Genomic DNA, 17,886 nt, shown 5'->3' with positions numbered 1-17,886 from the left:
AAGCCAAACTGTCAGAAGGTCTGCTAATAAACTCCTCCAAGCCCACTTGCTCTTAACAACCATTTAAGCAGGTTGTCAGCCACCTCGTAATCCTCACATTCATCTCATCTCCTCCAACTTAATGAGTAATTTCCCGGGTGGCAGCATATCGAGCGCTCTGCAGCAACCCGGGGAGAAGAGCTACAATTGCCTTTGTCTGGACACTCTGGTATCGCAGAAATGTCTCAGATTACTCTGACAGAAGCTGCTTTTGGTGAACCCGTGTTGCATTTTATTCTATTTTCCCATTCATTTCCATGTCCCAGATTGACTTTTCCTGTCAAATTCGCCCCAAAGCTTTGCCCCAGGTCACCACACCAGCTCTCTGCATCACCCTGCTCGGCACAGGGCTGGGCACCCCCCGCTCACTTGAGACTGTTTGAATTAAGATAATGGCGAGCTGGGAGTTGAGGAGGTGCCCAGTCAACCTCGGCTCAAGCAGGACCAGCTTCCCGGTCTGCCCAGGTTGCTCGTGACCTTCTCCAGTTGGGTTTGGGAAAACTGCGGGAGGGGCCAAGTCCTGCAGAGGCAGCCTGGCATGGGCAGAGCGGAGGGGAAGCACCGTGTCCCACGACCTGCTATGTCTGCCACAGCAAAAGGCATCAGCCGAGCGGTCCTGGCAGGAGCAACCGGTGGATCGGACCCCGCCAGCAGTGCCTGCCTGCCCGGGACGCACCGTCTGCCTCGTGCTGGCAAGCAGCCGCCCTCTGCAGCACCCAGGAAGGGTTATTAGAAGGATAACAGCACTGGTATTCTGCACCCTGCTTGGCATCGCCACTCGTGATTGCATAACGTGAGCGGCAGCGCAGGATGGGGCCCACCAGCATGCACGCCCCACTGCCGCTGATGGTGTCTGAACACGCTGCAGGCTGAACTCCAGAAACCACCTACTGCTGCTCCCTCGGGAACAGCCCAGATCTGTACAGCCGCTGCGTTGGAAGTGCCGCTCCTCACCAGCTCCAGTTTCCAAAACCGGCACCTCGGCTGGACCGCGCACCCACAGCCCGGCACGGCATCGCCCAGCAGGTGCAGCATTGCCTGCGCACTCACCTTCATGGTCGGTGGGGCGGTGAGGGGGGGGGACAGCGGCCGCTCTGGGACAGTCACATCCGTGCTGTTCAGCAGCTCCTGTTTCCTGAAAAACCAAACACAGGCGTGTCAGCTTCCCCCGTGCCCCGAGCAAGAGTGCAAGGCAGGAGATAAGGGCTTATCTTCTTTGGCAAAGCCGCGGGCGTGTGGGCCGCCTGTAAAATAATATCTTGAATCTGAGAATAAAACAAACGGATCACATAAAAAGATGATAGAAGTCATTTGAAGAGCCCCGTGCCCAGGGCGGGCCAGGACTCCTCGCTGCCCCATCCAGCGCCCGTGCTCTGCCCCTGGGAGCCAGCCAGAGCCCGACTGCGGGGCTGGGGCACGGTGCAGTCCTGGTGGTGCTGGGCTCTGCCGGATGGCGGAGCAGGGACAGCAGGACTGGATTTCTATGACAACCCATCCCCTGGGTTTCCCTCCATCTGGCACCCTCCCTGCCTGGGCAGGATCCGCAGCCCACCAGCCTCCCAGCAGCCCAGGTGCCGCGGACGGTGGAGGACGCTTCCAGCTCGGTGATGCTGGTGTAGAACCCAGGGACTCCCCAACGAGGGTTTGGCAAGGCTCAGCCGAGGGCAGCTCCGCCACAGAGCACCTGGGCACGGGTGCTGAATTTGGAGGCAGCGAGAGGCGTTGCAAGGACACGAGACCTCAGGGGAGCTGGGAGCAGCCCCTCTGCCACGGACCTGCCATGAAGGCATCACACAAAAGCCCCCCAGCCTTGAAAAGGCACAACCTCAGCCCTCCACCGATTATCTGATAAAAACACCCTGTCCCCTTTACACCAACAGCTTCCCAGGCAGACAACCAAGCCATCGCTCACAGCGGTACTGCCAGATGCTACTCTGGGAGTCAGAAAATCTGAGATTTAATTTCGTTTCCTCTCGTCCCTGCCACGTTAGTCCTGCAGAAACCGGGCCAAAATGTCCAACTGTTTATCTCACAGTAACGAGGTTTGGTTCCCATGGCAGCCCGCCCCGGGATGGCACGGCACAGTGTGCACAGCGGCCGGGCACCGATGCCCGCCGGGGCCCTCTCCAAAACACACAGCTCCTGCCAGAGGGTGCGTGCCCGACCTCCTGCAACGCCTGCCCTCGCTGCCAGCCCCGCCGCCTTGGCTCCTGCCCTCCCGCCCTCGATGCCCTCCTCCGCCGAGTCCCAGCTCTCGTTACAGCAGGCGACAACCGCATGCTGGTCATGGGGGAGGCTCAGGTGCCTGCAGCCCCTCCTCGGCAGGGCCGTGTGCCGCAGGGATGCAGCAGGGATGCTGTGGGCACTGTGGGCAGTTTTCCACAAGACCGTTGGTGCAACAGCGAGTGCAGAACCCCAGCGTTGCCTCCGTGAGCGGAGGAACAGCTGTTTGGCTTCGTCCCTGCTAATGAGAGACTGAACCGGAGCTTGAGAGGGGCTGGCTCCTGCTCCCCCTGCCCGTATGCACAACTGCTCTTGCTAATAGACTTCTGTTCCTGATGAAACTTGACCCCATCTCTTTAAACACACACACACATACACATATGCATATAGATAAGCATTTAGCAGAAAGGTCTCTGCACACTGCAGGTTGCAGGAAGGCACTGCAGCCTCCCGGCCGGCTGCAGCCCCACGCTGCAGGATCCCAGCCTGCCCTTCGCAGCACCACTGCCCAGACCAGGGATTTGGCATCTCTCCCTGTCGCTGTGGGACCGGCTTCACGGTGGAGCAGTGGAAAGCAGCCAGAGCCGGCAGCGCCTTGGAGCCTGTCCCCCCGCAGCTGGCACAATTGGATTTGACGGGGGGGGGACCTGCCAGTTGTCAGCCTGTGCTGTTAACGCATTGCACGTATGGAGACAGGAGAAGCAGGGAGCTGCAGCGCCTGTGACCAAGGGAAGGCAAGGACCAACAGGACGCAGATCAATAGTTCTCATTAGTCAACGACCAAGGAACAAGAATTAATGGACTTCGGCTGTAGCCCGGGGAACATCAGCTGGATGTCGAAGGAAATTCAGGGTTGGAGTTCAAGCCCATAAATCTGTCCCAGAGGCATAAGACTAACCCAGGCGGGGCACAGAGGGAGCAGCATGGCATGGGACGGGATGATACACCGCCGTGCCAGGCAGCGCTGCAGCCGAGACCAGCCACCGGCACACAGGGACCCAGCTCACAGACCCCTGGGACCCTGCAGGCTAAATCCTCTGGTACTTGTAATTAATTGCTGATTGCACTTCTCGGAGCCTGGGGTGGCGCAGGTGTGCGGGCAGCAGGGCCCTGCCGTGAGGATTTATTTCCCTTGGACTCGGACGGTCCTGCTGGGCTCCTCCCTGGGCGCAGGCAGCTGCAGCAGACAAAGGTGGACTTTCTGGCCTCCAGGTTGCAACTCAACGGAGCGGGAGGAGCGGAGCAGAAAGCTGTCCCGCGGCTGCGAGGGGCAAAGGCAAAGCGGGACCAGCAGCACCCGTCCCCGTCCCCATCGCAGCCACAGGGCACCGAGGGCTGCAGCATCACCCGGGCTGTGCCAGCAACACAACAGCAGCCAGAGTCACTGGGGGAAATACCCAGCGGTTTGTGTTCAACCGTGAATCCGGACCAAGGACTGGCATTTTACATTACATTAAACCAATAAAAGTCTTTTTTTTTCTTTCTATTTTTAAATCAAAGCAGGTCAAATTTGCCTTATGTTATTACGTCTCATTTAAGCTCTTAGCATCATCCAGTTTTCCAATGCAAGAAATTAATTAAAATGATGTGGGACTGTGTATGCACAATAGCCTAATTCATGTCCTGCCCACCCGTATTGTTTATCAAGCTCCTTCCCCTTCTCCTCTCCGCAAACTCACCGTGACTCCACTGCTGAAAAAATGCCGAGGATGACAGATTTTTACAATTTGTGCTTTGACTTTCTAGGACACTAAAGCACAGCCTGATCTGGAGCAAACCACTCATCTTTTGCTCTCCTTGCTTTGAACCCTGAGCTCTGCCTGATTGCACTAATCTGCACGGTGGCCTCAAAGGCATAAAACGTATCAGACTTTACAAAGATTAAAGTTACAGGGATGCACACAAATAATTTGATTTGATCTGGGATTTGTAACAGGTTGCCATAGCATCATATTCTAAGTATTATAAAATCACTCACACAACTTAACAACGTGTTCCTCTGTCACATGCCGATTGCTTCTTTGGGGCCAAACTGCTGGAACTGCTCCTGCAATTCTGGGAGAGCAAAACAAACCCATTCACCAGCCACCGCTTGTAATTAGCCTCCATGCACTGGAAATATGTTATGTTACACTGCAACCGCTGACTGGGATGATTCAGTCTGCCATCAGCTATGGGGTCAAGGGCCATCAGCCTAATTCCCAAACAGATTACCCTCACGGGATGATAAATGAATCATGAGGAAGATTAGCACATCTTTATCTGTGCACAGCGTGCTTGCACGGAGAAGCAGCCCCCAGGGATCTCCCCTGAAGACGATGCCAGAGCCAGCGGGTGCTCACGGCAGCCCCACGCCGTGACCCGGTCCCCGGCTGGCGCCACGTGTCTGCAGAACCCAAACTACAGCAAAGGTCCCAGGTGGTTACGCCAGCGAGGACCAGGGCAGAGGGACACTGTGCAACTCGCCACGGCACCAGCACCCGGCTCCCACCCACAGCAGGGGCCCTGGGAAGTGGCCCCAGGACATTCAGCCCCCCTGGGGGTGTCCCTGCAAAGCCGGAGACCGGCCGGCCAGGGGATCCTGGCTGCCTGCAGCGTGGGAGCATCCCTGCCTCCGCTGTGCAGCAGGATGTCCTGCCTTGCCCCGCAGGGGCCGGGACCCTCCCATGGCACGGCCCCCAGCGCACTCTGCGTTAGCCTTCCCAAAAGGCTCGTGGCTCTTCCACCGCATCCTGCATTAGGATGGAGCGGCGCAAGAAGAAAACACGTCTCCCGCCTGAGCAGCCTGACCGCAGACACGACGCAAGAGGGCAATTAGGAAGTGGGGGAGAGGGCGGGGTAGGGAAGGACAGCAGGAATAGCACGATGAACTTAAGCCTGGCCTTGGCATGGCACGGCTCCAATAAATGGCCTCTGCGATCACTCCCCACTTGCCTCTCCCTGGCACCGTGGGAGACGTGCAGCTCAAGGATCGATAACATATCCAAAGGTTACGGTGCTGCGCTTGCTCCCCAGAGGCAGCACCCAGTGCCCGGCAGGCAGCTGGGTGCTTCGCCTGGCCCCCACACCCCCGAGCCCACCCTGGCCACGGCCGGGCATCAGCACACAGGATGGGCGAGAGCATCCTCTGGAGCTGCACGTCTGCACCGCTGGACACCAGCCTTCCCGGAAGGCAACACGAGCATCGTTTTTGTAATTTTATTTCTTCATTTTTCTCATTAGGCAAATTAAGAGAGAAGGAAAAGAAAGAATTAGAATCCTACATACTTAGTAAATCTAATTAAGGAAATACCTTAATGCAGTTACGCGGGCCCAGCTGCAGGGTTTCCTAACGGAGATCGTGAGATCAGCCCTGCCATCCCGGCACAGGTCCCGTGTTCCCCTCAGGACTGGGGCCGCGGCCGTGGGGCTGTGCTGGGGGGCACCCCGCTGCTGCCAGCCCCCACTGGGAAGGTACAGCCCGTGTGCAGCCAGGACTGCTCCCCCTGCTTCTCCCAAAGGGGAAGCAAATGGGGATTTTCCCCCCATTCTGAGTGCGTGGGCACTGGGTTTGTAACGCTCGTGAGCGAGGGCAGGTGAAGTCCTCCCCTTGTCTTTAGAGCATACCTGATCACATCCCAAAAGCACCCACAAATTCATATCCTGAATTTGGTAAACCCCACCAACATACTGAAATTGTGATTAAAATGTCCCGTTCAGTACAGAGCCAGGGCTGCCGGGACCCCGGAGCGCCCTGAGCTTTCCCAGCCAAACCCCTGCCTCCGGGCGCACACTTTGCTCCCGCCTTCTCAGTCTAAAGCCTGATGAAAAACATCTAATGCATCCCACCTTCTTGTTTTGTTCGTCAGATTTACCAGACAGCCTCTAAATTGACACGGTACGTTCGTATAAATTACGTGTGGGAAGGGGAGATGTCAACATATTATCTGACACGGCAAAGTGTTTCGCACCAAGCAGTTAGCTCTACCTTTTGTTACGCTGTGTAAATTAAACGCGGAGCACTGCAGGTTACGCTTATGCCTACACTTAATTCTGCAGATGAAACCTGGCCTAAGGAGGCGCAAAACTCTCGCAGCAACAAGTTCAGCCTGTCTAGATGCTGTACCCTTGAGAAGGACAGCAAAGATTATCCTGTAAATTAACAGCCTCTATTTTTGGAGCCATCATTTTTTTGGCCTTGATGGGCATCACCTTGCCAGCTGCTCCCTTTTTAGTTTATTTAATATTCAACACCCAGTGTCTTAAGTTTTCACAGGAGACTGTGCTTCTGCATTGCCTTTCATCCTCACGCCGCCTGGGTTACGACCCTGTCCCGGAGTGGGTGGTGGGAGCAGAGCCCAGGCTGCTCGCCCTCCCTCCGCTGGAGGCTCCTCTCCATCCCCACTCCCCCCAGGCAGGTCCCGCATGGCTGCTGCAGTTCACGGCACACGGCTGGGACCGAGCCTCCAACACCCAGCTCCCGGGACAGCGGTGAGCACCTGCTGATACCCCAGGCATGGAGCCGGCCAGGAGACCTCAGCCGACTGCTCATAAGTGGTGAAAAAAACAACCCAAAAACGTTTGGGTTTTTTGCAACAGAGACAAGGGCACCTCACTGAGATTTTACACCTGGAAATCTGCAGTGAGTGCCTGAACGAGGCACCTTACTCTGACTTTGAACAGCTCTCCCTCCAATCCCAGGGACTCCAGGCAGGCAAGATCTCGCTGCATCATCACTCATCCCGGGGAGGACGTCTGCAGAGGACACGCGCTGCTGCAGGGCTCCCACCGACTTCAGACAGCCCCGGGGCTCCACAGCCACCCCAGACCTGGGTTTCATCCCGTGCACCCAGCGCTGCAAAACTGCCGGTACTCCGGGGCTTGAACGGGCACCGGGCAGAGCCCCCACCGTGGAACATCTTCCCTGATAAACTGATTCACCTTGCTCAGACTGGCCCTACCCTGAGGTGCTACCTTCTTGCATTGAAGACGGAGAGTCAGCAAAGAAAAAGTGCAGCATTTTCCGGTCTAGATTTCTTGCAATAAATTAAGTATTTGCAAGTTGCCCGCCTGCATCTGTGTGCACACACAGCCTCATTGTGCACAGCCTGCACAAGCGGGAACCAAATCCCTGCTCAGAGCAAGGTGACATTTAACTGCCAAGGAGTTTAGCTTTAATTACTCCTCTGCACAGAGAATAAATATTGTTGAGAACAGTTCGGAGCGTCCCGTGCTCACGCAGGCACTGCTGCCTGTGCTGGCTGTGTGGGTCACTGCTGTACCGTGCATTGCCCGTCCTGCTCCAGGGAACAGCGAGGACCTGGCTCCTGCTTTTCCTGCACCTCTACAGACACTGGGTTCTTTCCAACTGGCCAAGGACTTCCCACTTGGTCTGGCTAGGAAAGTAAGGCTCGGTGTGCCAATAATGGTGGAAAGAGATTTTCATCATTTACAAATCTTGTTGCCTGATCTCACTTGCAGGAGCAGAGAGAAGCAGTGATTTCCTGCAGCGTTCGGGTAAATCAGCCAAGGCGCTCACGGACTTTTTAAGACCAGAAGGCTCGTCTGATCCGATTCCTGACAAACACGAGCCAGCGAGCCTCGGGCAGCCGTTTCTGAGCTGATTCAATAATTTGCAAATTGCAGAGAACAGCTCTCAGGAACAAGCGTCTCCAACCACCGGCAGAACCGATGCGGAAGGGCGAGGGGACGCTGTCCCTGCCGGGGCATCCACACCAGGGGCAGGAGGTGGAGCGGAAGGGGAGAGTCCCAAAACATGTGGGACACTGCACTGGGGAAGGTCCCACTGAAACAAACGGGGATTAAAATTGGCTTCAGCAGTACAAAGATTTCACTCAATGGCTCCGGGAGACAGACTACCCATGAGTAGCCCTTGCTGAACCGAATAGTAAACTAACAGCAGTGAGTAAAGACATTTGCCTTATTCCCAGTCGCCTATACGACAGCTGAGACGGATAAGCAAATGGAGGGGCGCACCCACACCGAGGCACCCACCCACTGGCTTTACCCCACGAGAGGACAGTCTCATGACATCACCTCGCTCACACGTGGGACATTCAGGAAAATCAATTTAGATAAAACTACCCAGTTCCAAATCCTAGGTTTCCAGAGCGGGGCAGGAGCCAGGAGGAGCCCGAGCCCACGACCGCAGCGGCCCCCCAGGCCCGGCTGCTGGTGCACGTTGCTGCTGCTCCCCTCCAGCTCGAGCACACAGGACCGGCACGGGCAGATTGATTGCCGGTGGAGGGAACAAGGTAAGCATCGCCGCAGCTCTGCGAGGGGAGCTTGGTGAAGTCGATCTGTTGTGCTGCACTTTGCTGGGTTGCTAACAAGAAAGGGACATAGGCCACCAGGGACTCTGCAGCTGCCGCCGATCCTGCCAGGCTTGCATATGGCTCATGTAAAGCAAAATTCGATTGCAAACGCAGAACAAAGACCGAATGTAGGAGGGGAAAAAAGAAAATAGGAGCAGGTGGAGGAACACAGTCCCTTTTGACGATGCCGCTAGCAGTCCCTTCCTTTTCCTGCAAATTATGTCACTTTGATGGCCCTGGCAGCTTGCATAAGACGAAGCAACTGCCGTAAAGCACTGCTTGAATTCTTGCCATCGCTCCCATGAAGGCTCCTCGGTCCACAGCAGACAGGAAAAAACCTCCTCGTGGTCTTGTTCTCCCCTTGAGATGTCTGTGTGACTCTCGTTGTCCTCAGTAAACCCCGCAGCAAGAGCTACACTGAGAGGGTTTGTGCTCAAGACGACGGCAGAGAAAAAAAATTTTAAAAAACCCAGACTCACACATCACCGGCCAGATTTCTGTGAGAGTTCAGAGCCAGATTTTTTCTCAGCCCTCAAGTGTCATGCTGAGCTCATTCATAGAAATCTGGTACCTAGGGGAAAGATGACTCTTTGGGAAAAGTCTTGCTCGGCGTGACTGGTAAAGCACTCTCTTCCTTCCCTGTCACATTTTGAGGCGAACACAGGATGGCCGACAAGTTTCAGCGGGGACAATGTTCGGAGGAGCATTCGGGCCCCTGCCAGCAGCACAGACCTCCCCAGCACTTGGACGGTCCTTACACACAGCACGTGAAAGTGGCAAAAGAGGCTCCGGACCACGGAGCACTGGGGTGCACGGGGGCCCTGGCCACCCCCAAGCCAGCCAGCCCCTCCGAAACTTGCTGGCCCATAGCCGGAACCCACGGCCCATGGGCAGAGCTATGGCAGGAATGGGCCTTGGCTAAACAAGCCAAAAGCCAAGGGGCAACAGCAGGGATGGGAAGAGCCGAGCCTGCTGGGGCACCCCAACACAGCCCCCGCACCCCACATCCCAGCTGGGAGCAGGGGAGGACAGGGGTCACGGCCGTGGGTGGCACGGCTCAGCTCAGGCAAGCATCCAACTCTGCTGTTCGTTCAGGACCCCAGGACCTGCGGGTTGGTTTTTTCCAACTGTTCAGCTTTGACGATCTACCTAAAACCCCAGCAAAGGAGAAGAAAATAGCCCAAAACAACAACTGTAACACATGAACTATACGGGAAAGCCACCGTTAAGTCATAAAAGCATCGCTAACATCCTGCTCTCAAGGGTGCCTGTTGTCCAAGGCACAGCACCTACAGCAGCAGCACCGAAAAATGGACCCTGTGACCCAAAACTGCGGCTGGGGGAAGAGCTAAAGCTTCACCGCCAATTGCCTTTGATTTTTCAGGCTCACAGATTGGGGGGCAGGGGGATGCTTTACAATAAAGATTCCAAGCAATCAATTCTTCATTCATATGGGTTTGGTACAAAATCACAAATCAAACCAAAAAAACGCCTCAGTACGCAGCAGTGCCCACGTCGCTTCCACCCCGAACCAGAGGTACGCACGCCACGGAGGTTCGGATGCGTATTTCTTACTGTTTTTGACAACAAAGTTGCCAGAGCAGCACAGTCCTGGAGGAGAGAGAAGCCCCTGCCCGAGGACCGCCGCGTAATTCGGGCAGGGTGAATCTCTGAAGCGAACGGCGACTGCCCTTACGGAGCCGGGGGACAGCGGGGCCACGCAGAGCGGACGCCCGCTACCACCGCGCCGCAACGGGCTGCTGCCTCCCCGCAACGCGAAGTTGAGCACGAAGTACCGTCCGCGGCGCAGCAGCGAAAGCTGAAAGCGTTTGTCAGCCGCTCCCGGCGAAGAGGCGAGGCTGCCCAGCCGGGCCGGAGCGCTTCTGCCAAGGCGGCGAGCCCGGGCGGGGAACGCTCCTCCGCGGTCTCCCCGGCCGCGGGAAGCGGGGCCGGGGCTCGCCCAAGGCGGGGGGCGGAGCGCAGCCCCGCACGCCGCGGGAGCGGGTCGCGGCTGCCCCGCGCCCGCCGTCCGCCTCGGGGGCAGCGCTGCCGGCCCCGGCCCCGGCCCCGGCCCGCCCGGAGCCCTCTGCCCCGGCCCAGCCCCGCCGCCCGCCACGGGAGCGCGCCGGCGCCAGACCGCGCCGTACCTCTTCTCCTTGCCCTGCCTGCGGGACCTGTGCAGCAGCCCGATGAGCACCACGGCCGCCCGCACCCCCGCCCGCCGGGAGCGCATCCTGCCGCCCGGCCGGGACATCGCCGCTGCCGGCGCCGCCACCGAGCTCCGGCCCTCGCCGCGGCACCTGCGGGGGCGGCGGCGCGTCCGCGCCCGCGCCGCCCTGCGCGCTCCCCGCCGCCGCCGCCGCGCGGGGCTGCGCGGGGCCGGCGGCGCGGCGGTGTGCGCGGGCAGGGGCGGGCAGCGCACGGCTGCGCGCCCCGCGGGACGCGGCCGCCCTCCTCCCCCCGGGCCGCCTCCGTGCCTCGAGCACGCGGAGCGGACCGGGAGCGCGTTGCCCGTGGCCGAGCTCCGGCGGTGCCGAGGCTGTCACGGGAGCCGCCGGCCCCGCCACCGCGCACCGGCGCCCTGCAGGGGTGCAGGCACCTCGCAGCCCCTTTAAAATCTGATCAGAGGGAGGGTTTGTTCCTGCATTGCAGACGGCTTTTCTCTGCCTTCTCCGGACGCGGGCAAACCCTCCCCACGCGGGACTGCCCCGAGCCGGGCCAAGGCGGGCGCCCGCGGCGCTTGTGCCAGGGAGGAACATCCCTCCCCGCTGCAGAGCTGCGCCGAGCCTGGCCCGGGAGCAGCGCGACAGCATGAGCCCTCCAGCCCGCCTCTTACCCGGGGGAGCTGGCACACGGCTTGTTCCGGGAATTTTTTTATTTTTTTATTAAGTAAACTGTAAATGCTCTACTTCACAACCTCAGCACCTTTCCCTGGAAGTCGTTGTTGCCATGGTGATAAAACACCCGGGTCTCTCTGCCCCCCCATCTCACCTTCCTCCTCTGCGAGTTTAATTTTCACAGGAATTGGACACAGGACTAGCTACAGCATTTTGAGCATGTTCCCTGTTAGAGGGATGAAAACACAGCCCGTGCTGTAGGCATGTATAAGAACGCGCAGGCGGAACTCCAGCCCTCCCCAGGACTGAAACGTCAGCATCTGTCCAAAACCCACCGGTGCTCCGCATCTTTGCGGCCAGCCTCAGAGAGTCGTAATAATCCTACTGCATCGTCTGGTCAAGCCCATGAAAGTGTTCCCCCGCATGTGCTTGAACCAGCCTGGCCTTAGAGCAGGGAGAGCACAACCTCCCCCCAGCAGTGGGGTGCAGGACCCCCGCAGCGGCTGTTTGGCAAATTGTCACAGCCGGCAGGTCAGGGCTTTTGGGGGACCCTGCTGCAAACAGGCAACCTGCCAGGGGGGCAGGCACAGGCTGCAGGGCCAACCACGGCCACCCCACCACCAGCATCCCACCCAAGCAGGACCCCTCCCACAGCAGTTCCTGGGGAAAGATGGGGAGAACGGCCCTCCACTCCTCACCCGCCGGGGACGCTGTCACACACGGTGCAACAGCCCAGCGGTCTTGACGGGCCACAGAGCACGAGCTGCCTGGAAACCCCCCGGCCAGGGCAGTCAATCATTAACAGCGCGTGGGGCTCTCCTGGCAAAGTCCGTAATAAATGTGTTTGCTCAGGAGCAAACAGCTCACAGAGGCCACAGACCACATCTGGCACGGAGCAGCCTCTCTCGCTGCCTCCTCCTGCCTGCTGCGCTTAAGGTGATCGGCATAACCTTAGCTCTGGCCTTTTCTATCAAACTGTTTCAACACAATCTCTGATCAGATGTATTCTTCAAACTCAACAAAAAACCCATCATCACTGTAATCTCTTTATGCATTCTACTGTAAGTCAGTAAAAAATACATGCAATGTTATTTTTGTCAACATGCCACATTAATTCACCCCAGAAGAAGCCAACGGCAGTTCAGCCATCACCGCACCGTTCACATTCACCTGCATAGCACACGTGTAGCCCTTCAAAGAGTCAAGATCTAAACTTAAATCCAAGATTAGTATTTTTGTATTTCAACAGATCTCAATGGGTTCCTGGGAAGGCGGAAGCAGCAGAAGGGTCTCTCCAGCACAGTAATACCAGCGGACAAGTGTCGAGGTCCCCACAAGGAAAAGCCCAACCCGTTCTCAAAACGCCCTGAAACACTTTTCTCCCTCTTTGACACAACGTCAGACGATGCCAAACAGCGTGTGGTGGGTGAGAGAACGCGAGCGGGTAAGAGGAAAGAATTCCGTTAAGCCTGGGTGCTACCTTCATCCTCACTGGCAGGGATGAGCGCTTAACTCGCACTGCGAAGCCTTTGAATAAAGTTTTTGTTGGAACAACAAACCCCTTTGTTCTTGCAGAGAATACCTGGCTGCTTCCCTTCAAGCAGAAATCATCAGTCTGACAAATTTCTCAGACACAGCAAAAAAAAAAAAAAAAAGAAAAGAAAAGAAATTGGAACCCATTTCCATGCCAAATTATACCAATTCTCCAGCACCTCATTAGCTTCCAGTTAATGGAGGGGGAGGGGTTTTAATTTTAAACCTTTTACCTCTCGCATTAAACAGGCAGCTTTGAATTTCATTGAGTCGCGCTCTCTGGAGACATTTTCCACCGTCTCTCTTCCCCTTTTCCAGACAAGTAAAGTATTAATCTCCTCTTGTTTTATGCTGAAGTGGCTTTGTATTGATTTTTAAAGATGTTCAATTCTCTCATATTTGGAAATAGAGAATCACTTTAAGCAGACACACTCTGCCATATTTTCTTCTCCACCCAAATACGGCAAATGAGCCTGCGCTGTAATCAATTCCTTCTGGACTTCATTGCAGCTGATTTGTAATTTATAGGATGAGGGCAAGATAATAAATGGCAAGGGGCTGGATGAGGGCTGGTGGGGCAGGAGCTCGGTACCTGGATTGCAGCCGTGCCGTGCCCCTACCTCCTCTCTCGCACGCAGAAAGGGCTGAGAGGGGAAACGCCGGAGCCCCCCTTGCTCCCCCCTCCCCAGCACAAAAAAGCTCCTATCTGGTGATGGCAACATCTTCCCAGGAGGCCGCGGGTTTTCCTAGGAGGTCTGGAAGCTCAGCCACCGGACACACAGGTGAAGGGGCACCAGGGACCTCCTGCTCCTGAGGACACGGCTTGACGGTCCCTGAAGAAGCTGCCCTGTATTTTTTATGTTCTGCTCTCTGATAAAAGGCTCCAGGACAGACTGGGGCAGGATGCCAGGAACACCCAGGGAGGCAGAGGAGGTGGCAGGGCCGGTGCATCTGAAGGGCGCCTGCCCCTGCCTGCCTTCCCCAGCGCCCGCTGCTCTCCCCTCTCACACCGGTGGGTCCTCCTCGCAAAGGGACAGCTCACCGCACACACAGCAACGATCTCAGCTTGCCAACCGGAGGAGCCGGAGCAGGGTGGGCATGGCAGGCTGTGCCACACAGCGCCTGCACCGCACGGCCAGCGCGGGCACGGTGCCGCGGGTCGCTGGGGCACCCTGACCCAGGCGCGGAGCCAGGTCTCCTTGGCTCCTGCAGCGCATGGGCCGTGCTGTGCGTCCCCGGTTCAGCCTTTACTCTCTCCAGGAGAGGATCCCGTCAAACTGACCCAGCAAGGGGCAAGTGCTCTGCCCGCGTCCTTGTCGGCTACAGAAACACCTCTGCAGCGCACCTCCCCAGCCCCGCGCCTTGTCCCCCCGCTCCGCGTGGCTGGGGTCACTCTGGCCAACCTCCAGTTCCCGCAGTGATGCCACCAGAGCACTGCCCTCCTGAAGGTTTGAGAGAGGGACGCCCTGTCGGGGCCAGCACCCCCGAAAGCCCTCCGGCTGCTGTCTGCACAGATGTGCCAAAGGATGTCCCATAAGGCAGAAAGCTGCAGCCTGAGAGGCTTAGACTGGAAATCAGGGAACCTGAGGAGGTTGGGTCGGCCCTGGAAGAGGTCCCCGGAGGGGCTGACAGCTCCCCATCCATGGAGGTTTCCCGGGCTCGGCTGGAGGGAGCCACAGCCCACTCTGTGATGGAGCCTGGATCAGAGACCAGGAGCTCCCTGCCTGCCTCCCCCCAGCATCTCTGGGCTCCTCAATCTCCATCCGTGCTTTAAAGATTCAGTATTACCTCTGCAGTGACTAAACAGCCTCCAAGTTAAGCAGCTGCCCTGTTTTATGAAGAAATAAATATCTCTTTAAAAATGCCCTGACATTTTTGCTTCAGAGAAAGCAGTTTTGCAGCTAACTAGGAAGCCGGGTCCCGAGGGGCTGGAGAGAGCTCATGGCAGGTTAGGACAATTACATGCTGTGATTAATAAATCACCTGGGTGGCTGGCTCATTTATGCAGAGCCTGGCATTTTCTTCTGGACACTCTGCTAAGAAAGAGGGATCTGAAAATAGCGGATTGTGACAAGATCAAGCCTTCATCCTCGATATTACTGAATCTCCCGTGAATCAACGACACTACTAATATTATTAAGAAGCCGTATATTTAGGGAATAACTTTGGCTTTTGTGTTAATGCTGCAGTGAGATTAAATCACCCATTGGTGAGCAGCCCATCGACCTTCCCAAGCCACCCGCGGGTGCATTTCCACCCGCAAAGGCCCCCAGGGCCCCGTCGCTCACACCTGAGCCCGGCTCCTGTGACTCAGGGCTTCTCTGGCCAGAGCCGTGGCGCTGCCTCGTCAGACAGCGCAGGATAAGTCCCCAACGCCCTCTGTGCCTCCCTTTACAAGAGATATTTCTGGTTCCCACACTCACGAGGGACAGAGCCAGAAATACACGAGCTATGGCAGGCATTTGCCATGGCCGGGCTGGAGGCACAGCCAGCCCATCCTCGCAGCGCCGGGGCTGAGCCGCAGCAGCCGACGGAGCACTGAGAGCTCTGCCCAGGGACCCTTCCCCACCATCCCACACACTCACCCAGAGACCCCCGTGGGTGCGGGACAGGGGCAGCTGCCCCAGCGCCAGGGACCGGGAGCCAGAGAGGAACAAAAGGAGCTGAAGCAGCACGGACCGAAAGACAAAAATAGTAACTGATTCTCCGTAAAGGAGCAGTCACATTCCAATTTCCCTGGCACAGGAAGAAAAGGATTTAGGAGCTTGCAAACTAGGGAGAAAGCGATTATAGCATTTCAAACGGTGCTGCAGGAAGAGGATAAGAGTGCATCCAGTTTTAAGAGAGGTATCACAAGAAATAGAGCTTTAGATTATGTTACATCCAGCCCTAAGTAATCTGATTAGACATCTATTTTATGCCTTCAGTTAGAAAGACATAGAGAAAATACCAAGAAAGCATGAAGCCGGCTTCTCCATGCAGGCAATGCAGAGACAGAAGACAGCAAGTTTTATCTCTCTTGAAACGGTGCGAGACGAGTGCGATACGCCACCAGCAACCTTAGCACCTTGTCAATTTAGAGTGATCGGAAGAGGGACGGATGTGGCCCAAGCCGCGGGGCAGACCAGGCTCCCGCCCCGGCACAGCCAGCAAGGCTTCCCCACCACACTGCAATGCCCGAACCCTGGCAGCTCCCTGCACCCCGTACCGTGGCTGCTGTACTGATGTGCAAAAAGAAATTTATTGCCTAGCTCGACTGGGAGCCAACGCAATGGGTTTGTCCCTCATCCAGAGCCCATCCCAAGTGGACAGAAGCATCAACCTTTTGCCTGACTTGGGGCTGAGCATGGCCTGTGATGTTTTATCTCCCCGGAGCAATTATCAGCCTTCCCAGGAAATAAGCAGGGAAAGCAATCAAAGCCACAGTGAAAGAACAAAAATTCATTATGAGCGAACGACCTCTTGCTGCAGAAGGAAGCCAAGGCTCAGCCAGGTATTGCCAGCCATTAAAAACGAGCTGGCCCCGCACAAGAGCGGCAGGGTCTGACAGTCAACAGCACTGCAGATACGGTGCCCGTAAGGGCTGGGAGGCAGCCAGGAGGCTGGGTGAGCAGAGCGTGGCGCGGGTGCACGTGGGCACCCATTCTGTGGTTAGAGAGGCTTTGACAGAAGAGACTTCAGTATGTAAAGCAATCACAAGACAACCTAAAAATAATCAGGGGCTTAGCAGACCCCAGACCCGACCCCATTTTGGCTGCACCCTCTGTGCACAGGCCACTGTTTCCCTAGAGGTGGGTCAGGGCTTTCGCTCACCTCGTGATGTCCCCTCGCTGTGTTTGCGCAGCAAAAGGGAGAGACAAGCGGGCAGCAGTACTGAAAGCACCTCCCAGCACCTCAGAGCAGGCATCGGTATTGAAAAAAAGTTTAAAAAAAAATTATAAAAAGCCACAGAAAATGGACCAAGTCCTCAAAGGACCACAGCATCCACGCTTCCCTACAGGGAACTGTATTCCCGGCTGTTAGACATCCCAGTACCTGGCTGCTCCCCTGCCTTCATCAGCACATGTGAGACCAGAGGGTCTTGGGGCGAATCCCCCTTGGCTGCAGGCCCCACATGGTGGGGGGCACAGATTCCCGCAGTGGGATCCGGGTGCCCTGGGGTGGGCAGCAACAGGTACCCCCTCTGCCAGCCCTGTACGCAGACATGGCAGGAACTGAGCCCCAAGTGCCCCCCCTTCACTCCCAGCCTCCTGAGGACATCATCTCCGGAGCCACGACTGGTGCCTGGGACACTCACATGCCTGCGGCTCCCGCGGCCACAGTCGGGGCAAGCCCTGACCCCACGCACGGCGCTGCACCCTCCAGCCCCAGTCGTGGCAGGTAGTGGGGGTCCCTACGCCACGGGGTGGGCTCAGGCTTTACCCAGGCTGCCAGCGGGAGCCTGAAAATCCTCGGCTTCTGCTCTGGGCAACACAGGTGGTCCTAAGGGCACGCTGCAAACCTTATTGCTCCAGTTTATGAGTACCTCCAGAGTAAAACGTGAATGATTTTCCCACTATGGTGCCCCAGCACGAAACTGGGCCGTGACACCAGCACTGGAGCAGAGCTCCTTGGGCAGCGCTCGGATGGCAGTGACGGTCACTGCGGCACACGCCGTGCTCAGCCGTCTCCCTGTCTCATCCCGTTGGTGTGGAAACCGGCACTGTGAACACCGGCAGCACCCCCTGCCCGTCCCTGCCCACCCCAAAATGGCACAGAAATCGGTCAGCACAGCCCCTGCAAACCTCGGCCGATGGCAGGCTGACCGCAGCGGCTGCAGAGGCGGCTCCTTGGCGGCGCACAGTATGTTTCCCCACTGGCAGACACCCAGACTCGCACACAGATCCCCCGTGCCCCATGGAGGGGAGCTAAGAAGCAATTTAAGCTTCAGCGAGAGGCAG

The 17,886-nt window shown here is 57.2% G+C and overlaps 1 protein-coding gene across 1 annotated transcript in view; it reads right to left on the bottom strand.

Annotated features, from left to right (window-relative positions):
- RAP1GAP2 (RAP1 GTPase activating protein 2) overlaps positions 1 to 17,886 on the bottom strand; it is a 79,133-nt gene that overhangs the window by 24,518 nt on the left and 36,729 nt on the right. Inside the window, exon 4 of the mRNA XM_059829460.1 lies at positions 1,090 to 1,174. Coding sequence (XP_059685443.1) covers positions 1,090 to 1,174 — 85 coding nt within the window. The remainder of the gene's footprint in view (positions 1 to 1,089; positions 1,175 to 17,886) is intronic.

The sequence above is a fragment of the Gavia stellata genome, chromosome 25 (assembly GCF_030936135.1).
Source record: "Gavia stellata isolate bGavSte3 chromosome 25, bGavSte3.hap2, whole genome shotgun sequence".
In the NCBI taxonomy this organism is placed as follows: Eukaryota; Metazoa; Chordata; class Aves; order Gaviiformes; family Gaviidae; genus Gavia; species Gavia stellata.
Note: the sequence above shows the minus strand (reverse complement) of the source record. Positions and strands in the feature narration are given on the sequence as shown.